Here is a 20,734-nt window from a genome sequence, read left to right as displayed (position 1 = left end):
CTACTTTCACAAACTCTTAGTCAGCTGTCCTCTGATTTACCAATATCTAGGCGATATTTGTAACATTTATTTTGTATTTGGCCCGTTATGAAATCATGTGGAACAATTTAAACACATTGTAAAACTTAAAGCCCAAATTTGGAGACATCCATGCATGTCGAAATTTACTGCAAATTCAAAACTGGATTATTCTGGAACGGCTAACTGTACAGGGGACTGCTTTACACCTTTGTGTTCGGTAAGGTCTGCTGTTTATTCTGAAATGTGGTTTGTCATGTGTTAAAAGAAGGGTTCGTGAAGTATTCCACCGAGATGAATGGGTAGGGAGATCATGGACGCAAAACCTTCAGTAGAATGTATGATTAAATTGAATTATATTATTTACTTTTCTCGCGAACCGTTTAACACAGCAATTATCGGCTAACATCGTTTAAAAGCTGAGAAAAAGCTCTTTCATGTGATACTTGTGATGTCTGTGTGATGAATAGGCTACTTCGTGAGTAGTTCAACTGAGAAGAATGGGTGAATTTTGACGCACTTTCTTGCGCTGTCACTTTCTCCACTGCGTAAAAGACTAAATTAATTTGCGCTGTGAATGCTAAGATTATTTTGACAGGCCACAGGCTAAATAAAAATCGCTATTAGTAGGACAAAGCAGAATATAGTAAGAAGGGGGCACCAAGGCCACCGTGGCCTGTAAACCTATGATTTTCAAAGGGGCTTCACGGCCAACGCAAGGGGCTACGACGGCCATGGCCGTCGTGGCCGCCGTGAAATTCCTACCCTGGTTAGGAGGATTGCCACTTTCTGTTAACTTGCCCAGGTTTGTCACTAAACCATGGACCTGGAAAGCTCAGTGATATTGAGAAACACTGTTTAACCATCATGGCATCGTGATGTCATAGTGTTTGCTTTTATAACAGTTATTATTAAGTTTAGTGCTGACAATACTTTTATAGCCAGAATAAACCCTGCCAAATTGAAGTCTATTTCAATTTTACCATAGACCGCCAACTTCATTAATCTCTATATTCATGGAGATAAACAGCCTACTCATTCAGAATGCAGAGATGTTCTACATCCATAACCCTATGCTGACTTTTATAAGTGCTGTAGACCTGGGAATACCCATACAAACCTATGGCAAATATGGGATTTGCTCTGCAGGTCCGTCTGACCAAGAGGCCTTTTAAAGCCCATTTCCAATGCCCCTAAAAAACAGGCACGGGTATACAAGTTGTCAATTAACTTTGTCCAGACCCACACTCAATTCCAATTGAGAAGGTCTGCGTGCCAGCAGGCTAGCAGATGACCTAAGTCATCTATAATATTGTCAGTGCGTTTTCTATATTGAAATTTGGAGTGGAACTATGATGGAATATGTGTTCATTATCAAACCCCAATATATAGGCCACTAAGAATGTAACATGCATAATCCACATCAGACCAAATGACCAAGTTGGGCCTACGTGAAATCCGCATGCAGGTATTTTGATGCTCCTTAGATAACAAGTTTACAAATATCCTCTAGAGAGGACAAAATTGAACTGCTGGTAGTCAGGAGGCTATTTTCCATTGCACCACTGTGTAGTTGCCGTCTTGATTACTTTCTTATAACGTCTCTCTGAGGAAATGTGCTATCTTGACTTAATTGAGAGGACGTTTCCATGATGAGATCACCTGTTGATCTTAATAGTAGAGGTCCTGGGTAAGATTTGTATGCACTTCATTTAGCGGAGAATATCTCAACTGTTATAGACTAATATGACCCCATTGAACAACGTGGGATGTGTGCCAAAATCTCTACCCGGGACGAAAGTCCTGAAAATGACCACAACAGATGACACTATTATCACACTACAGGTGAATGGGACTTTTTCCCTTTATATATCTCCATACATTTATATCAGAGTAATCTTCATATTAAGAGAAATACTTTTTGTATTACACTTTGCCTAAAAAATAAAATAAAATATGCAAATGAGGCAATATCTCATTAAATATGCGTACATATAAACCCTTGAAGCTACAGATTTTCTGAGGTGATCACAATGTTCACAGTGACCATAATTATACGCTCTAAGAAGAGTGTAAGCATTCTGATTTGATATAAAGAAAAATGGCTAAAAAACAGTCAATCTATTACATACAACTAGTGACATACATGAATTGCCAGTTATTTATTAACCTAAACTTTAAAAGCTTACATTTCCTACCTGTTCTAAGTATTGCTGTCATCACGGCATCACCTACAACTTTTATTTCTCCAACTTATGGATCTACATCACTGACATTGTCATCAGGTGACACAGTCTTTGTGTGCCTATTATACCACATAACAATTGTTCTGGCTCATCCGCAATTCAGGAGTGAAAAGATCAATATTACCACTTCATGAATCATGATATTTGCATAGCGCTGGGAGACGAGCTCACACAGTGTCTCCCAGCACTACATGTGCTGACTGGGTGAGATATAACCAGCAAAATATCAATCAAACTTGCAGCTCTGAACACTGTCCACAAACCAGACAACTCTTTTCTGATTCTCAATGTCAACTGTCCACAGCTAACGTGCAACACAAATGGCAGAAACATTCTTGGTCAAATGTCTGAAACCATCAACGGACATGGAGACATTTGACGACCTGCGCATTGCTGCATTCGATAGTAATGCCCTTCAGATGGACTTTGAGAGTGCCGCTTGCACCTCAACTAATGCAAGAAAACATATACAAAGAGCCTATTCAACCGCAGCTTTGGGTCCAAACACCATTTACAGACACCACCTTGATCTTAAATGCAGATGCTTATGGTTTTGTAAGAAAGGGCAGTTTATTAGTCCCTGAGATTGTAATCTCAAAACCTGAACCTGATTTGGTTTACCAGATCCCTGCTTGTGTGGCAAGTGTGCACACAACAATGGGTGTCCCTGTCAGGTAGCTGGTATCCGTTGTTGCAAGTACTGCAAATGCAAGGGAGGCTATAGTTGTAAAAATCCTATCACTGAATGAGGTCTCATCATCATCCCCATACCTGGACTCTGTTGTGAAAGTTTTACCTTGCAACACAGGGAATAAACCTGTTGTTTTGTATGTTTCACTTTAACGTTCCAATGATAATAGCAAGGTTGGATATAAACTTATAAACTTATAAACCCCAGGCAACATTGTACCATTGCGGAATGAAAATCAATATTTTACAGATATGAAGTTATAAAAATACAAATTATCATAGGAAATCATCAAAATCACTGTTATGTACTAGTTAAAAGCTCCATAAATCTCCCCAAACATTATCCAGTACACACACACACAACCACACACACATATCCATGAGTTTGCACACTTACAGCCATGCATACTCATGTATGCGTACTGATGCACACTCATGCAAGTTACCTGCAACTGACTTTCTGAAAGTTTAGTAAGCAATTTGTCTCAAAAGAAACACAGGTAGGCCTATAGCAAATAGAGGGATCAGTCAGGCCTCAAACTTGGGGCTACAGGGTACAGGGTAGCAAGTCTGCAGCTTCACCGCAACATCAAAAACCCGTGGATGTTGGTATGATAGTCAGGGCACATACTCAACCATAGAGATGGCATTCTATAAAACTTCATGAAGCACACTCATGCACTTCACATATACAGGTGCCTCCCTATACTTAGAATATTTGGTATGGCCATATGCAAGTCCGTTATGGCTCAATGTTGCCTCAGGGCAACATGCAATTTTTTGTAATTTCCTATGACACCTACATTGATATGTTATGAAAAGTTGTTGATAATACACCAGTAAATAGATAGATAAAAATAAAAGGTTCCTAGGGTTAACCTTTGAAATTCCATAGAAAATGCTTGGGGTCATTTTTGACCCCACATATAGAAAAGTGTGGTACTGATACAAAAAATGCAATTACTTAAAAAATATACCAATTAGATACAAATCAAAATGGCCTAGACAACCTATTTGAGGAATACATGGACGATTAAGCGATAACAATTTAAAATGACCAAGATATTGCAAAAAACAACTGGGGTCATTTTTAACCACAGTTATGCATCCCTTGTTTATATACAATTTTCCATTCAATACAGCACAAAACACAATTAAAAATATCAAACCAGAATTCGTACACATACACTACATGGTCATTGTAAACATTGTGATCACCTCATAAAATCTGTACCTTCAAGAATTTATATGTATGCATATTTAATGAGATATTGCCTCATTTGCATATTTTATTTGATTTTTTTTAGGCAAAGTGTAATACAAAAAGTATTTCTCTATTATGAAGATTAATCCGGTAGAAATGTATGTGGATATCTATAAAGGGAAAAAAAGTCCCATTAGTGTGATAATAGTGTCATCTGTTGTGGTCATTTTCAGGACTTTCGTCCCGGGTAGAGATTTTGGCACACATCCCACGTTGTTCAAGGGGAACATATTAGTCTATAACAGTTGAGATATTCTCCGTTAAATGAAGTGCATACAAATCTTACCCAGGACCTAGACCATAAGATGTCTTCTCCAAACCCACCAAAAGTTCCTTGAGGTTGTGCGTGTGCGTGGGCCTCCCGCGATGCAACTCCCTCCATGAACACCCATGTATGGCGAAACATTTGCTCTAATTATGGGGGCAGACAAGCGGCCATACGGGCCAGCTGTTGACTACAGGAATGTCTTTCAGGGAGTGCGGGTAGGTATTGCGCTCGAGTCAATAGACGTTCACCCCCGCCGCTCCAAGAGGCGCACCCCCTGCGTAGCGTCCCATCCGCACTGGAATGGAGAAGCGATGGAGCGCAGCGGCAGGCTCATTGTACCTTCAGCTGCAATTAATATCCAGCGCAGAGCAACCATTCCTCCTTCATTTCCCCCCTGCCGGGGATTAAACCAGCATGAATAATGAGCATCTGAAAGGGTGGCGAGCGTTAAAGAGCACAACAGAAACCCGGCCTCATAATACCAAACAGGCCCCACCACAGCCTAAATCCAACTTAGTAAACTGTAAAGCCAATGAAAAGATTAGGTATTCATTGCAGAAATTATCTTATGTCGTAGTTCTGTAAAGGAAATGGCAATGTGGTCAACTATAACTGTATCTTCCACTAACAAAAACGCGCAATCCAAAATCAGATACACACGTACACACAATTTTAACAATTCTGATAGATTTAATGTAGATGTTTTTGTTTCTTTATATGCGTCTTCTGAATCTTGAAGTCATTGGGTAGCGTTTTAATATTCCCGCAGTTCGTGGGACTAGATTTGCCCAAATTAACATCATCGGGTTAAGATGAAAACCTTTAATCTTTAATTGTATCCGCTCGCTGCCTATTGTCCCGGTCCGTTTGGCGTTTGAACTTTGAGAGACACGCGTCTACACCTCGTGTTCACACCTGAGATGTTTGGCAAATGTTTGCGCACGAGAGTCACTCGTGCCAAGGCACAAGGTCACTCGCTTTAACAGGCACCAGGGCTTTTACCTACGGCTGTACAAACAGCCACAAGCCAGGACAGCTTGTAAGCACCCTGCAAGAGTGAAACAGAACTGACATTTCTTAACACCATTGGTGTCAGCGCACGCGCAAAATGCACTAAACAAACCTCGTGTTTGGGGAAAACCTGACATTTTCAAATATAGTGTGAACAGAACAGGTGAGGTGGCGACATTGTTCCCACGATTTAGGCGACAAGGAACATATGTGAAACATGTCACCTTTTCGCAGTGTGCCACTTGAGGACCAAACTTTATAATAAACCCTCAACTAGCACTATATATCATTCGCACACGTCAATTTGTGCATGAAAACCCCACTGTAAAAAATCACAGGCGTCTGGGACAAGACTTTTTAAATATAAGAACTGGAAGACCCAGAGGGCATACTCGTATACTACGAAGCAAGGCTGATTTCCAAACAATACGCTGGAAACAATAGCTGCTTAGTGAAGTCTTCAGACTCAAAGTTACTCGGGTTAGCCAGCTACTTCGCTTCGTAGAACAGCCCTCAGGTGTCAGCCACCTCTCATTGCAAAATGTGGATATTATATTGGTTGCCATATAGGCCTATAGGCTTGCGAGATTTGCCAAATCTATTAATTTTGTGCCATTCAATTCCGGGACAACACCTAAGTGAGCTGGCGTTCAAGTTTCAGGGAACTTGCTTTCTATGCTGCTAAAAAACTAAAGAACATAGAAACTATAAAAACCGAATACACTGAATTGTGTTTAGATAACGTTTTTATTTTGCTGTTGACATGACAAAATAAGCATTTCAAGCACTGAAAGTTATTAATTCTCAACATTATGAAAAAAAAACATACAATTTCAAATTCTTCAAATTTAAGTGCTGTAGGTATTGTTTGATATTGAATACAATATTATTTTCTATGTCAAGTATGTACAAGTATTTACACATATAAGGCATATTTACACACATTTTTAAACAATTTCCATTCTTCCAAATGGTCTATTCTCTCAGGGCCATGGTCTCCATAAGGCATGAGTGTTAATGAGGGGTGGGGACAGAATCTTGGCAGAGTGAACTCTGGGACACAACTTTGGCAAGCTGGAGTGTCTCTGTCCATTGAGAGCCAACAGCCCTGGCCACTGATGCTGGGTCAGATCAGGTGGCGCCCCACACCTGGTCAAGTGGAGTGTGGGGACTGAGGTGGCAGTGAAAGTGCAGGTGTCCAGGTGAGTGAGCTGGACAGCAAATGCCCTCCTCTGTGCCTCGTCTCCCTTCTGGTCTCCATTCAAACCGTTGTCTCTCAGGAAATCTGCAGCCTTCTGCAGGCAGGCAGCGTAACCATCCCTGAAGTGGTGCTCTTTGCCTCCTCCCTGTTTGCCACCGTGGCGCTTCATAAATGTGACTGTGTGCTCCAGGATCTCAGCCTTCTCCGATCTTTTACTCGCCAAACCCTGTAGGGAAGAAGTGGATGTAAATATACTTTGCTTGACGATCAGATCATTTCAAGAGCTTTGGTGAAGGTGGCAAGAGTGGAGGTGTATACAGTAGGCCTATATACCTGATGGTCAGGCCAGTGCAGCAGCATCATCCTCAGTCTCTCCAGGCTGCTGTTTATTCTCCCTCTTCGAAACTTTTCTACCTCTGGTTTCAGGAGCTGCAGCCAAGCAAATAACATGGAATTAGGTTAAATCTCAGGAAAGCAAATATTCCTCTGATCCTCAGAGAATGCAACAGAGAAACTTCTTTATTGATGGACTAAATTAATGGATAGAGTGGAGTCAGATTTACCTTTTTGGATGCTTTGGCGCTGCCCATGCGCTTTACCGAAATCCCTTTCATATTTTTTGTTTGTTTTCAATGTCAATACGTTATGTTAGTCGCTTGCAGAATTCTGTGCTCACCCTAGCCTAGTCTGAAGCTCAGCTTTTATTAGGGCAATGTTGTCTCTTAGGCCACGCCCACTATAGTCAGTAACCAATGGGGTAATGAGTAGGCCTCAACTGCTTTTTGATGACCGCAACAGGTTAAACTTAGTTTTTATTTATTTATAATATATTGCAGTAACCTAGTTGACAGTTTTCGATGCGGTCTAACCAAAATACATAAACGTCTCCATCAGCAACAGCGCACGTAAGAAAGTGCTTCTACATGTAGGCTGTATGGCAAACTCACATTTGCCATATGATGTACATGAACACATTTAATTCACGCAAATGTCCGAATCATAAGAATCAACGTTTAGGCTATTAATTTGAGCAGACCAATGTTAGCTGGCCTATAATTCTAATCTGTCCCTAAGAAGCACATTGTTTGTTCTGAGGGCCATCGACTTTGAGGAGGTGACAAAGAACGTGGCCACTTTTAGGCACAACCTTCCCTTTGATGTGTTCATAAACACATTCTGGGCTCGTGGAGAAGGTACAATTTTTAACACCTTGACTCGAGCTGTCCACGTGGCAACGATAATAGGCGTAGGTCTCTTCAGCGCTCTTCCCTTCCTTCCCTCTCAACTTGTGTCTCCTGTTTCATCATGCATTGTATTGTATCGTGCTGTATTATTTAAACCAATGGAGGGCTATAACCAACAGGGAACTGTCAGCCTGAAAACCTTTAGGATAACGTCCTTGTAAAAATCTCAATAAGCTTGACGCTCTAGTCTAGGCCTAATCATTAAAATATTATGTGAAAGGTATCCGGGGGGATGAAAGTCCATTGCGTGTTACAAATTAAATGTAGGCTATTGGCCTGAGATAACATTATATTCAATGCCTGAATAAACACACCATTTGATTTGAACTGTGAATTTTCTCAGCTGAAAAATCACACCTTTAGTCATGGCATCTGTCACATTTTACAACCACTGACCGACCTTGACTGAACTTGCAATAGGCTATGAACTGCCATCAATTTCTGTAAGGCCTCCAGGTGCATATGTGGCCTAACCGTCCACATTTTGTACCAATCCAAAGTCATTTTCACCTGGAAAATGTGGAATTGGTAAGATTTTTTTTTTTTTTAAAAGTCAACTGATAAAGCAACATGTCTCTCGTTTGCTATTGTTGGCCTAGTCAAATTGTCAGTCCAGACGACCATTCATATCAGGCTGCGTAAAACTAGAAAACTGGGTTCACAGTTAGCCAGCCTACTAAAATCAAATGAGAAATCTGGTCCCCGAATGCAAATCTGTTAGTGCTGCAGACTTAATAAAGGTCTGTGCAGTGTGTCTGTGTTCTGTGTTAGAAAAGGGATTGCATAGATTATTTTCCTAATGCTTTTCTTTTCGTGTGGTTGTTCTATTGTTGTGCTGACCGCACATCCGCAACAGCTGAAAAACGTAAAATAATTCTGCTTTAATCCATTGAAACAACACTATAATTGCATTTAGAGATCGATCTTCTTCTTAATAACCGGTTAAAGCGTCATTCCGGTTGTTTAGAGACAGTGCACCCTCAATTGAATCCCTAATCTCATTTCGATTGAAAATCGTTTATTTAAGGGCTCAGCCATGGGCGACAGAGTAACGCAAATCTCCACATAAAAGCAAGTCCTGTTCAAAGATCGCCACGGCGGGACTAAGCCTCAAACTTTGATGAAGGATGCCGTTGCCATAGACACAGATGGGGCGAGAGAGAATGTGGCTAAACCCTAATAAATCACCCCAATGAATGGCTAAATGAAGGTTGTTCTGATAGCAGTTGCGACTATGGTAACATGATTTTCAGATACAATAAACTTTAGATGATTTTAGAATATTTCAGTAGACCTACAACGCCCTCCACATGTATTGACACCCCTAAAGTTTAATAAAAAGAGGTACCCAACCTTGAAAGGAATCACATTTGTTCTGAGAAAAACAAATGTCATCAAGTGATGACATTTCTTTAACAATGTGCCACAATTACTTGCACCCTTCAAAAATAGGCAATATTAACAACATTTAACTGGATTTTATTTTCCATTTACATTCAAGTTCCTTAAGTTAATAATACTGTCATTCAAGCATGCACACTGATGTCCCTCACGCATCCAGCAGCCGCACCTCTCCCATCCCCATACAATACACCATTGCTCTGCTTCACCCACCTCTGGGGGTGCCTCCAGCCTCCAATGGCCTCATGGAGAGAGCAGTTATCCCACTTCTACCATGGAGAGAGCAGTCATCCCACCTGGCATTGACCCTTGGGTCTCTGGGGTATCAAGCTTGCATCACCCTCTGGTAAGTGGCACTGCAACATTTCCGCTTCTGCTTCCAGCACATCCTGGGCAAAGACAACGTAATGTGACAACAATGGCGGTGTCCTCTTGCTCACTGTCTGGTCCCTTACACTAAGGTACGTAAATAAAGTGACACAGAGGTCAAAGGGCCTAGTAATTTTTTAACATGGGAAAGACAAGAGAATACACTATTCAAATAAAGGGAAAGTTTGTTGACCTCTGTAAGTCCAGGAATGGCTTAGAAAAAATGTACTCCCTTGAAAATTCCCATATTCACAGATAAAACAGCAATTAAGACCTTCCAATCACCTGGAAACGTGACAAACTTGCCTGGACAAAACTCCATGTCTTGCCTTATGTATCTCTGCCAACACATTAAAAGGGTCATAATTGGATCATCCAGCAGGTCAATGAACCAAAACATACAGTATGCCCATATCTACACACACATGGTATACTGAACACAAAATCAAGCCTCTAGATAGATAGATAGATACTTTATTGATTCCCAAGGGGAAATTCAAGACTCTGTCATGGTCATCTCAGCCAAACAGGAGTATACACATGTGAGGACCCAGAAATGTGTATGATCTGCAGAGATTTTGTGAAGAGGAATGGTGTCTAACAAAAAATGGCTTTTGTACAAGGGAGCCAATAATTGTGGCACATCTGTTTTTGTTAAAAATATGTATTAATTCAATGAGATTTGTTTGTTTATTTTTCCTCATTGCTTTCATTGTGAGGCCAACAATTATTTGACTTCTTTTTTTCTGAACTACACTAGGGGTGCCAATAAATAGGGCACTCGGAGACATAAGCCTATATCAACACTGAATCTCCGCTCGCTTTTTTGAAAACAAAAGGTGTTTTGATACCTCAGGCAGCCAAAATGTTGCAGGTACTAAGGCAGTGTTTTTCAACCACTGTGCCGCAGCACACTAGTGTGCCGTGAGAGATCATCAGGTGTGCCGCAGAAAATTACCCAAATGCCACTCAAAGGTCAAGAAAAGCAACTGTTGCATCAAAGAATTTATAACCACATGCTCTCATTGATTGTATGATTGCACTATTTGTGGTATGCAGGCACTGTACAACGGGGGCCCCATATCCAGTATTCACAGAATTAGATATAGTCTATAGCCTACAAATGAAACAGAGGGCGCTTGTTTTATTGTGCAGGTCTTGCATAGAAGCCATAATAAGGCCATATCTGTGTATTATTTTAAATTTTAAGCTATGGTATGTTTATTTTTTCTTCACACAGGATGTTAGTGTGCCGTGGGACATTTTAAGTGTCAAAAGTGTGCCGTGGCACAAAAAAAGTTGAAAAACACTGTACTAAGGAATCCAAGGGCAGCCTACCAATCAAAGTTATTAAAGGCTAGGTAAAATACAACACATTTTTTAAAAGTCACCAAAAACCTTATTTGGATGTAGATTCTAGGAATCCTTGCTGAAATAATGTTTACAGGCCTATCACAAGGAATAGTTCTTTATTCTGAATCTGTTGTCAACACCAAATTGCATCAGATTCATATAAAAATGTTTTAAAGCAAATAAATAGTATGCAGTCAATAACTGTTATTTGAATGATTTATGTTTAAATCACTGATATGCTTAAACAGTGTTGGGAGTAATGCGTTACAAAGTAATGCGTTACTGTAATTCCACTACTTTTAGTGGTAACGAGCATGTAACGAAGTATTTTTGTAAATCCAGTAACGCAATTACAATTACTGAAATGTCAAAGAGTTGGTTACTTGCGTTACTCTGTTGATCTTCATGAACGACTGCAGACAAGATGCACATTTGCTGCTTTGTCTCCCGACCTTAGCTGTGTTTCCAGCGATTGTGTTTCATGTTTAGATTGCAGATGCATTCTTTACAGTTAATAGGAGCCTCCTCACATTGCTCCTTCGGATTTATGCTAAAACACACAAGAGTGCATTATGCTACAATTTAAATGGGCATCTTAAAAGCCTTCCCTTTCGTTTCCATCTCGTAAGCTCCACTACAGTAAAAGCGCATTGTTGTTTATCTCCGCTCTTTTTCTCCTATTGCGCAAAAGCCTGGTTATATCAATTTCTCATTCTTACAACATAGACACGCCACAACACCAATAGGCTACGGTAGCCTATATATAGCCTTGGCACAAGCAAGCACACGTTTAACTCGAGAGTAAAATGCAGATTTCACTTACCAGATAAAGAAACCTCCAAATAGCCTACTGTACGTAACAGCGACTTGAGTTATTTGCACAGTAGGCTATGTTTACATCGGAATTGACGTCCATGGTGTTATGGATTCATTTGTCTGCGACGGAACATGCAACTTCTCTCTGGAACACCTTATCAGCTGAAGAGTAACCTTCTGCATAGTGCGCGACAATCCCAAACTCTCGGATGCATTAGAACTTATTTCGGTAGGTCAGCACTTGTGCAGCGCAGGCTTTTCCCAAACTGGTGGTGCTTAAAATGCTATATAATACAACTGTGTTCAAAGCAGGATGATGATAACCTAAGGTTATGTGTGTGTGAGCAGACAATAACTGCTTTGAAAATAGGCCATTTAACATTGTTTCACATTATCCCATTGAACGAATTCCATGTAGCCTAAGGATTGCAATAATAATGATAATAATAACTTATTACTATAATGCAGAATTCAGTGTCAGTGCACCACCATGCATACTAGTAGAAGGCAAGCAGTAGGCAGTGTACTGTACATATCTATCAAACCACCTAGATGGTGAGGGTGGCGCAAAACAAGGTCAGGGAGGCCATGCATTGTAGAATGTTTTGTGGTCGGAAAAAGTTTGAGAAGTCATGCACAAGGCTATTGATTTGAAGGCCCGTTGAAACTACAATAAATAGGTCCAAAAATTAGGTTTATTGTGTGTGTATTGTGTTCAGTACTGTTCATATTGACATTTTAAAAGCAGACTTAAAAGTAACTCAAAAGTTACTTTCTCTAGTAACTAATTACTTTTGATATACAGTAATTGGTAACGTAATTGAATTACTTTTGAAAGAAGTAACTAGTAACTGTAACTAATTACTAATTTTCAGTAACTTGCCCAACACTGTGCTTAAATCATACATATATTAGGACAAAGGACTAATAAGCACATTAATATGATGTATGTTTAAATCCTATATTATTCCAGCATCAAGAGCACATTGTACAACAAGTGTACACTGTAAACATTGCCACACAGCATCTTCGTCCGGCAGATCACATGTTGATCAGAAAGTTAGAACCTGTAATCAATCAACACTGTTTTATCATATACGAGACACAGATTTCTTTTTACACAAGAACTACTACAAGCATTCATTTCATGGTCACAAAGTCTCAGACTGTCAGATGAACTGAATCAGAGTATAATGGAGTGTTATCGCAAGTTGTGTGTGGTAGACAGGGTCAATTGTTTATGCTGGCATCACCTGTGGAACATTCTGGTATAATCTGGTATGTGTGTTGAGAAAGTGAACCTTTGATTGAACTATTTAACCTGTTGATTGGGGTGCTCTTGTTGCCTTTCATGAATGGATTTTAGACATTTGATTGCAATAGCTGCATTATGTGTCTGTAAAAGCCTGTATTTGAGATCAGAGCAGGTCATCCATTCCTAAATCAGCATATCAATGATTTCTGCATTGTAACCAATCAACAGAAAGACCTGGGAGCTGTGAGCCAAGTTTACCAGAATGGAGTAATTGGTCAAGTAAAAGTCTGCAAATGTCTGCATGTTCACAAGTTCAACTGTCCACATTCACACAGGAGATGTGCGAGTCAATCTGAACACAGGCTCAACTGAATGCGCTTATTTGCATTCACATTTCAAAATCATTTCAGAGACACACACTTGTAAATGTATACAATGTTGTTTAATACAAAAATAGAATCAATCACCTTTTCCACTGCCCATGTTTAATATAAACATGTTAGAGAAAGGGGGGGAAAAATTAAAACATTTTTGAACCTCTCATTGTAAAAAAATCTGCTGGTTACAAAAATGGGAGGAAGTGAATGAAAAAAATATAAACATGATATCAAGTATCACACTCTTTCAAAAAAGGAGAATCAAAAGAAAATATAACAGTGATGCAAATCTACATGTCTACAATCTCTATGTGCAGCACACTGCTGCTAATACACCAAAGTAAAAAATAAAGACATCCACTGTACAAAAATACATATATATCGTTTTTCACCAGGGAAACTCGTTTACATTGCTTTGGAATGTATAGATGACCAAATTGCAAATTAAAAAGAGTGTCTGACTCAAAGTCTCCACTTGAGATGCTTTGAATGTGGTCATAATCCCTCGTCTGGTAAAACACAGTAGCAACCAATTCATGATAAGTCATCTGTACAAATATAGCTGTATATTTACACATCGAGTGATCTGACCTATAATATGATCACAACCAGGAGGTCAGCAAGGATCCCAGCCATGCAAATCACCCACCGTTCAGTTGTTCTACTGTGGCCATGGTCTCCACACACAGTCACTGAACACCAATGAAGGCTTCTGGGAGGCAGCCGAGTCCTTTGTTGGCAGGTAAGTTGCTTTTATCTCTTGTGGTCCAGTGGCTGCACTGAGGCGTGCTGCTGGAGAGCCTGGCCTGGATAGCGGCTTTGTTGATAGAGTGGGGTCATGTGGGGCCGTCGCCATGGTTGCCGGATGCTGCGGTGCCAGGTGGTTGTGGGAACGCTTCCACTCCAGTCCACCTTCCAGTTCTTGGGTTTTGGACGTGATGAAATGACTGACCGTCAGCAGGCAAGCCCTCATGCCATCGCTGTACATCTGCCTTTTGTGGGTGAGATGGTCAGTATCCTCCTCCCGTGCCCTCTTCCTGCCTTTGCTTCTGGACTGAAGCTCTGCTTGCTCAGCTCTGAAGAAGTTCACAACGCTCTCCAAGATTTCAGCCTTCTCCACTTTGGGACTTCTCAGTTTCTGTAAGGAGACATAGATGCTTTTATTACAAGGGGGTTCTGAGCAACCCAATGCGATTAATAGAATTAAACATTTTCCTTAGAATTTCACCTTAATTCTTAATTCTGCATACCTCATTGTCTGTATTTTCTGACAACAGCAGGCGCAGGGACTCTAGGCTGTGATTAATGCGGTCTCTTCTGCGTTTCTCCATTACAGGTTTGGCAATCTGAAACAAACAACAAACAAAATCTAATGTTATACAAAAAACTAATCTCAGGTGTTCCATAAAATACATTTGATACATTCCATAAAATACATGTTTAAACATTTTCACTACACTGACTGAACCATACAAGCTTAGGTAAGTTGTGGTGCACAGGTTAAATCCTTAGGCACACATTCAAACTAGCAATAAGTAGTAGGCCTCTTCCTTAATAATAAACCATGTGTTGTGAATTGCGTTATATTTGTCTTACCCTTCGAAATTTCTTTGCTGGTCCCGAAACGTCCATAATGTCGAAATATCCGTAGACTCACACCGTTGCAGAAAGTTGAAGTTCAGTACAGTGGGTCTACCTGGCACTTATAATTGAAATGTGCCCAAAGCCACACCCAAATCTCCGCCTTTCAATTTGGTAGAACAAAAGGTGGCTATGCCTCCTCTGCGACCTGAACATGAAAGGAAGGGTCCAACTTCCTTTTGTGAAAAAATAATTGGTTTCTTGACTAGGCCTATTTCATCCTATTTATGGTTCGTGTAGACTAATCTTGGTTCAGAGTAATAGATGGGCTACCAACCTCTTCCTATCCGACAGATTGCAGTTAATATTACACAGCCTCTACACTTAACTTGTTTTCAAGTTGTATATAAATAGGCTATACTACAGACCATGGATACTTTATGAACATATAAACGGCGGAAGGCTCTCTAACTCCATACAAAACGCGACAAATTATTCTACATATTTAATTTGTAGAATTACATAATTACAAACTGACTGGACATTTTTAGTCGACCTTTAAGACTGAACGCGTAGGCTACGTGACTCTTCTCACAAGGTTTAGTGGCGCAGTTCTCAAGTTGTCTGATCTGCGATCCAATGATCTTTCCTTTCCAGAAAGGTCTGCGAAAGACCGCTATTAAGAAACAGAGGGCATGCAATTATTAATCATCAAATAGTCAGTTAAACCGTTGTAAAAAACATTCAGAGGGTGCCAGACTGTTGATTCCCAATCGCGCCACTGGAACACAGATCTTTTAATTTAAATTGCTTTTCACTGTGAACCGCCTATTGCTACAAGTGAGCCATCTCTGATTTAAAATGTGGATGGACAATTAAAGAATAACATTCACACAGACTTGCCGGCATATGTCTGGACAGTTGCTTCAGCTAACTTTCTGACATACCAGGCCTAATTGAATACTATGAGTGAAATATTTGATTTACTTAACAGTAGCCTAGGTTATAGATTATATAAACATTCTGTGACCCACTGCTAGGATGAGTGGGGGAATAACACTAGCATGATCGGATCAAGGACATCCCATTCGGATTATCTAGAATTAAAGGGGGTCCTTTAACAAAACAGGAAGAAGTGAGTCCTTTGTGTTTGTCTTTGGCTTTGCAGTGGTGCGTGTCAACTGAATCCTTGAAATCTGTTTAGCGCCGATTAGCATCTTGTGTCAAACCCACCTTACTTTGTCTGTGTGTGTGTGTGTGTGTGAGAGAGAAAGCATATGCCATCCAGCAGCGCGCAAGTATAGGCCTACCTGACCACATGCATAAAATATGGAAGGGAAATACAGATCCAAATCCCAATACAGGTGGTAGCTATGATATATTCCACCATTCTGATATGGTGGGAGCGGAACCTGAATGGAGCATCTGCAGAAAGTGTCTAGATTTGGCGGGATCCACCTACTTTAAATAAAGATTGTGGTTCGCTTACCGGCGTCTCTGGGAAGATACAATTAAACACATCAGGGCTCTAAGTAGAAGTAACAACTCTCTCTCTCTCTTGCACTATCTCTTTCTCTCTCTCACACACACACACACAGAAACACAAATGGCATTACTTGGAATTCGCCTCTTTCGAACCAGTCCTGTTCGCGCTTTTCTTACTCATTAATCTATAAAAACTTTGCATTTTGCACGCGCCTAAAGGTGTCACTTTAACGCGCATCTTTTCCACCTCAGACCCAAGGCACGCTTTGGTCATTTTTGTCACCCTAAAATATATTCACACTAGCGGGTGCGATGTGCATCGTTAATTTACTCACCTTACTTTAGTTCCCACGAGAAAATATTCTTTCACATTTGGTAAGCTAGGTTACTTTTGGAACGCATTTGGCTTACTGCACATGTTCTCTTTAGGGTAAACGAACGGTAAAGTTATTGTAACTTAGCTTATTCGGCACTGCTTAACCCCCCACTGATATTGATTCAGTGACGTTAAAATCTACGTTGGATATATTTGAATGTACTGCATATACCCAGTATTTTGTGTGCATTTCAGTAAGCTACAAGGTTTTGCTTTATTTGTCGCCGCCTTATCACCCCTTCCCAAACAACACACTACCACTGAGAACTCTAGCTTCTCATCGGTTGAGTAACTTCAGAAAATATATCAATAAATCAGTTATACATCTAGGACTAGCCTATAGTCTATAGCCACATGAAAGTTAGGCCATATATCTTTATCATTCCTTCACGAACACTGAATAATTAGTGGGAAACGATACACAGAATAACAGTTATGATTAACTGGACTATTATTATAGTCCTTCAACTTTCCAAACCCTATCAAACACAAGCTCAGACCTGAAGTCATCAAACGAGATAGGCCAAATGTGTGAAAGCAACGTCATTGACACCTCTCATCCAATCAGATGCGTCCTGTTGGTCTAAAAGCCAAGCTCAGGTCTGAGCTAGCCTACTATCCATTCATCGTACTCATCCCAGGAGAGTTTCGCTGTTTTCCCACAAGTTCCTCAGAAGTCTTCAGACTTTTGGTTGAAGCAATGAAGAACTCAGATGTAAACAAGTCAAAATGCCTGAAACGAGTAAGTGTGGTGGATGCTTTTGATATAGGTCTGATTTTTTTTGGCTTGGTTTTAATTATTATGGAAATAATGTCAGTGGCACAATCTGGACACTATTGAATTTTGCAATTGAACTCTCACAGGTACTGAAACCAGTGATTGAGAAGAAAAGAAGAGATAGGATAAATCAGAATTTGCACGAGTTAAGAGTTTTGTTGCTGAGATGCACGAAAGACACGGTAAGTAAGCAAGGCCTTGATGGCGCTCTTTCAAATATATATATTTCAAACCTTTTGCAATTGTATTGTTTTCTCACGTCATGGAGGTGGTGGACATTCTCCATTTAGAGACTCACACGATAAAGTGTTGCCATTTTAACGGTTCCCCCCCTCTTCTCACAAAAACTAGCGTTTGCAGAATCCCAAACTGGAAAAGGCGGAGATTCTAGACCTTGCCGTTCAGTACCTGAGGAGGGATACAGAAAAGCATTGCAAAAGATACGGTAAGGGAATAATGGTGTTAGGGAACATGGGCAAAAATGATTTTGGCGTGCATAGAAAACTTTATGGTGCACCAAAAAAGTATATTTTTTGCTTATGTGTCTGAGTTTCTGCTATGTCTGATTTGGGGATCTGTAAATGTAAAATAAACCTGCAGGCACCTCTAATCCCTTTATGTATCTCATGTAGAACCTGGGAGCCAACATCCGCCTGATGAAGAAGTCAACCCTGAAATATCTGTGTCAGGACTTCAAGCACCACATGCACAGTTCAGCTCAGTCTACACTGCAGGCTTTCACCACTGCCTAACCAACGTCTCCAGCTTCATGACTAATACAGGTTCATCTGAAGTTGACCCCGAGGTCAACAAACTAAAGGTCCGCTTGGACGGTCACTTCACCAATTCCGGCCACCAGGGGCATGGAAAAGAGCGACAGCTCCACACAACCGATGCACCAACAGGCCGCTGTCCTGACTCACCTCCCGTGTCTGAGCAGATGACACCTCCGCACTCTCCATTCCTCTCCCACTCCACCCCTGCAGCCCACCCCTCCATCTCCTGTGAGCCATCGTTCTCACACAAGGCATCCCTACATTCTCTTGACACCTATAGACACTCACCCTCCTCTTCCTCTCCGGTCACGACGTATTGCTCCTTAAGTCGTCTCACACCCTTCCACTCCCCTTCTCCCATGAGGAGACATGCTGTTGGTCCAAATTTAACAAGCTCAACGTGGCGGCCGTGGAACTGACCATTTTACACAGGTGACCGAATGATATGGACGGACATGGATTTTTATATCTCCCCTCACTCAAAAACAAAGACACTAGGAGAACAGGAGATGCTGATGAGCCAGGAATGAACATCTTATGAAAGGATCATGATAGCCATGTTACCACATAATCCTTCGTGGTAGCATAGGTGTCAGTCAGCACTGCAGGGGACTGATCACTGTTTAACGGCTGCAGTTGTCTGTTTAAAAGACATATGAATGACCCTACTGTGATTGGCACACTTGTCAGAACAGATGGGTCCTCTCCCTGGGCTCTTCTATGTCTTAATCTTCTGACCAAGATCATGGCATGTTTATTGTGTGTATATATGTAAATAGATATATTTTTATATATAGTATATTTTGTGAAATATTTATGTTTTCTACCATTTTTCGAAATAAACACATTTTATAAAGCCGACTCTGAAGTGCCCTTTTCAACCAAAGCATGCACATCTCAATAGTGAAGCCCAAACCATTTCTCCATACATCCAAGTGTATGTGATCAGGACAACATTTAATGAAAAATGTGGATGGGGAATAATATGTCTGTAGCCACAAATGTTGGATTAGAGAAGTCATGGAATGGTAGTAATTTGCCAAAAGTCACTCCAACACATATCCTGACCTTGGCTGCTGGGTCTGTCCCAATTTGTGAGATTGTTTTTCAATAATCAATAGGCCTACTGAAAAATAGCTTCAAAGTCAGACAGTGGATCTCGTGTCACTATTTGGTTTTTTAGCAGATGCCATTCAAATATTTACAGAAATGGAAAGGGTTTACTTAATGTTAACAAATGAGGTTACTACAGTCTTGTTCTTTATTTGTTCAAGATTAGAGATGGAGAAATAAAATGTATTTATTTATTTCTAATTCTAATTCATTTAAATTAACCAGTCTCCTTAGCAATGCTCTAAATTCAATGGTCTGAATGGTTATTGCCTTAATTCTCATGGCTAGATGCTAGCTAATTTACTTTCCTTAAAAGGGACACACCTTTGAGGGCCAAGACTCCACCTCATAGTTTTCTTCCTATATGCAAAGACAAAGACAACCATTTTAATGTTTTTTAGCTGTTTCTTTATAAAAAAAATAATATTTTTTGACTGAAACTGTATGAAAAGTGTTCCGGTAAGTCTGACATTGGGTCACAGGGTAGCGTGGACAGAAAATAAATGGGAACATGATGCCAGTTCGCCCTCTAGTGTTTCTTAAAGACATTACATGAATGAAAGTTACTCTGCTTACCAGTACAGAAACATCCAAAAACGCAAGAAGATCTTTCACAGTATGACCCTGCCAATTATGTCACCAAAAGATACCAATTAGCCTATGGGCACTGTTCATGAATTCATGAATACTATGTTAAGACATGACATCATAGATCTGAATAACTTAGAACCTCCAGAGTGAGGAAAGGTATTACACTATTAGTGTACGATACTACACTAAACATGTGATAATTAAGTAAATATGTAACACAATGTAACATAAAACAATGTTATGCCAGTGAGGAAAAAAGTTTGGTAACTGAATATAATGTGCAGTAACCTGGGGGCCAAACTACTGTTTGGTGTGATGCCACTGAAGACTGCAGCCAGCAGGGGGCAGTGTCTGATTACCTTGCGAGGAGCTGAAACTGCTTGTGGTTACCTGTGTTGTCACAGCTCCTGGAGCACGGCCTACAACTGACACCAGGCATGCCCATCTCCATACAGCGGCAAGCTGACGGACGCTTGGTTTCCTTGGTGTGTGAATATGTCCTTTCTCTCTCTTTCTACCCC

At 40.5% G+C, this 20,734-nt stretch overlaps 1 protein-coding gene across 1 annotated transcript; it reads right to left on the bottom strand.

Moving 5' to 3' along the window:
* Positions 1-14,174: 14,174 nt before the first annotated feature.
* her5 (hairy-related 5) lies at positions 14,175-18,746 on the bottom strand. The gene is made up of 3 exons (XM_076292792.1): positions 18,657-18,746; positions 14,764-14,859; positions 14,175-14,651 (listed from the first exon to the last, which is right to left on the bottom strand). Exons 1-3 carry the CDS (start codon positions 18,744-18,746, stop codon positions 14,175-14,177), a joined length of 663 nt encoding a protein of 220 aa, XP_076148907.1.
* Positions 18,747-20,734: the final 1,988 nt, after the last annotated feature.

This window comes from Alosa pseudoharengus, unplaced genomic scaffold, assembly GCF_046254945.1.
Source record: "Alosa pseudoharengus isolate Yale_2024_CS ecotype anadromous, Long Island Sound unplaced genomic scaffold, YU_APseudo_1.1 YU_APseudo_1.1_scf_19, whole genome shotgun sequence".
In the NCBI taxonomy this organism is placed as follows: Eukaryota; Metazoa; Chordata; class Actinopteri; order Clupeiformes; family Clupeidae; genus Alosa; species Alosa pseudoharengus.
The sequence above is the reverse complement of the archived record's forward strand: the minus strand, read 5'-3'. Positions and strand labels throughout refer to the sequence as shown.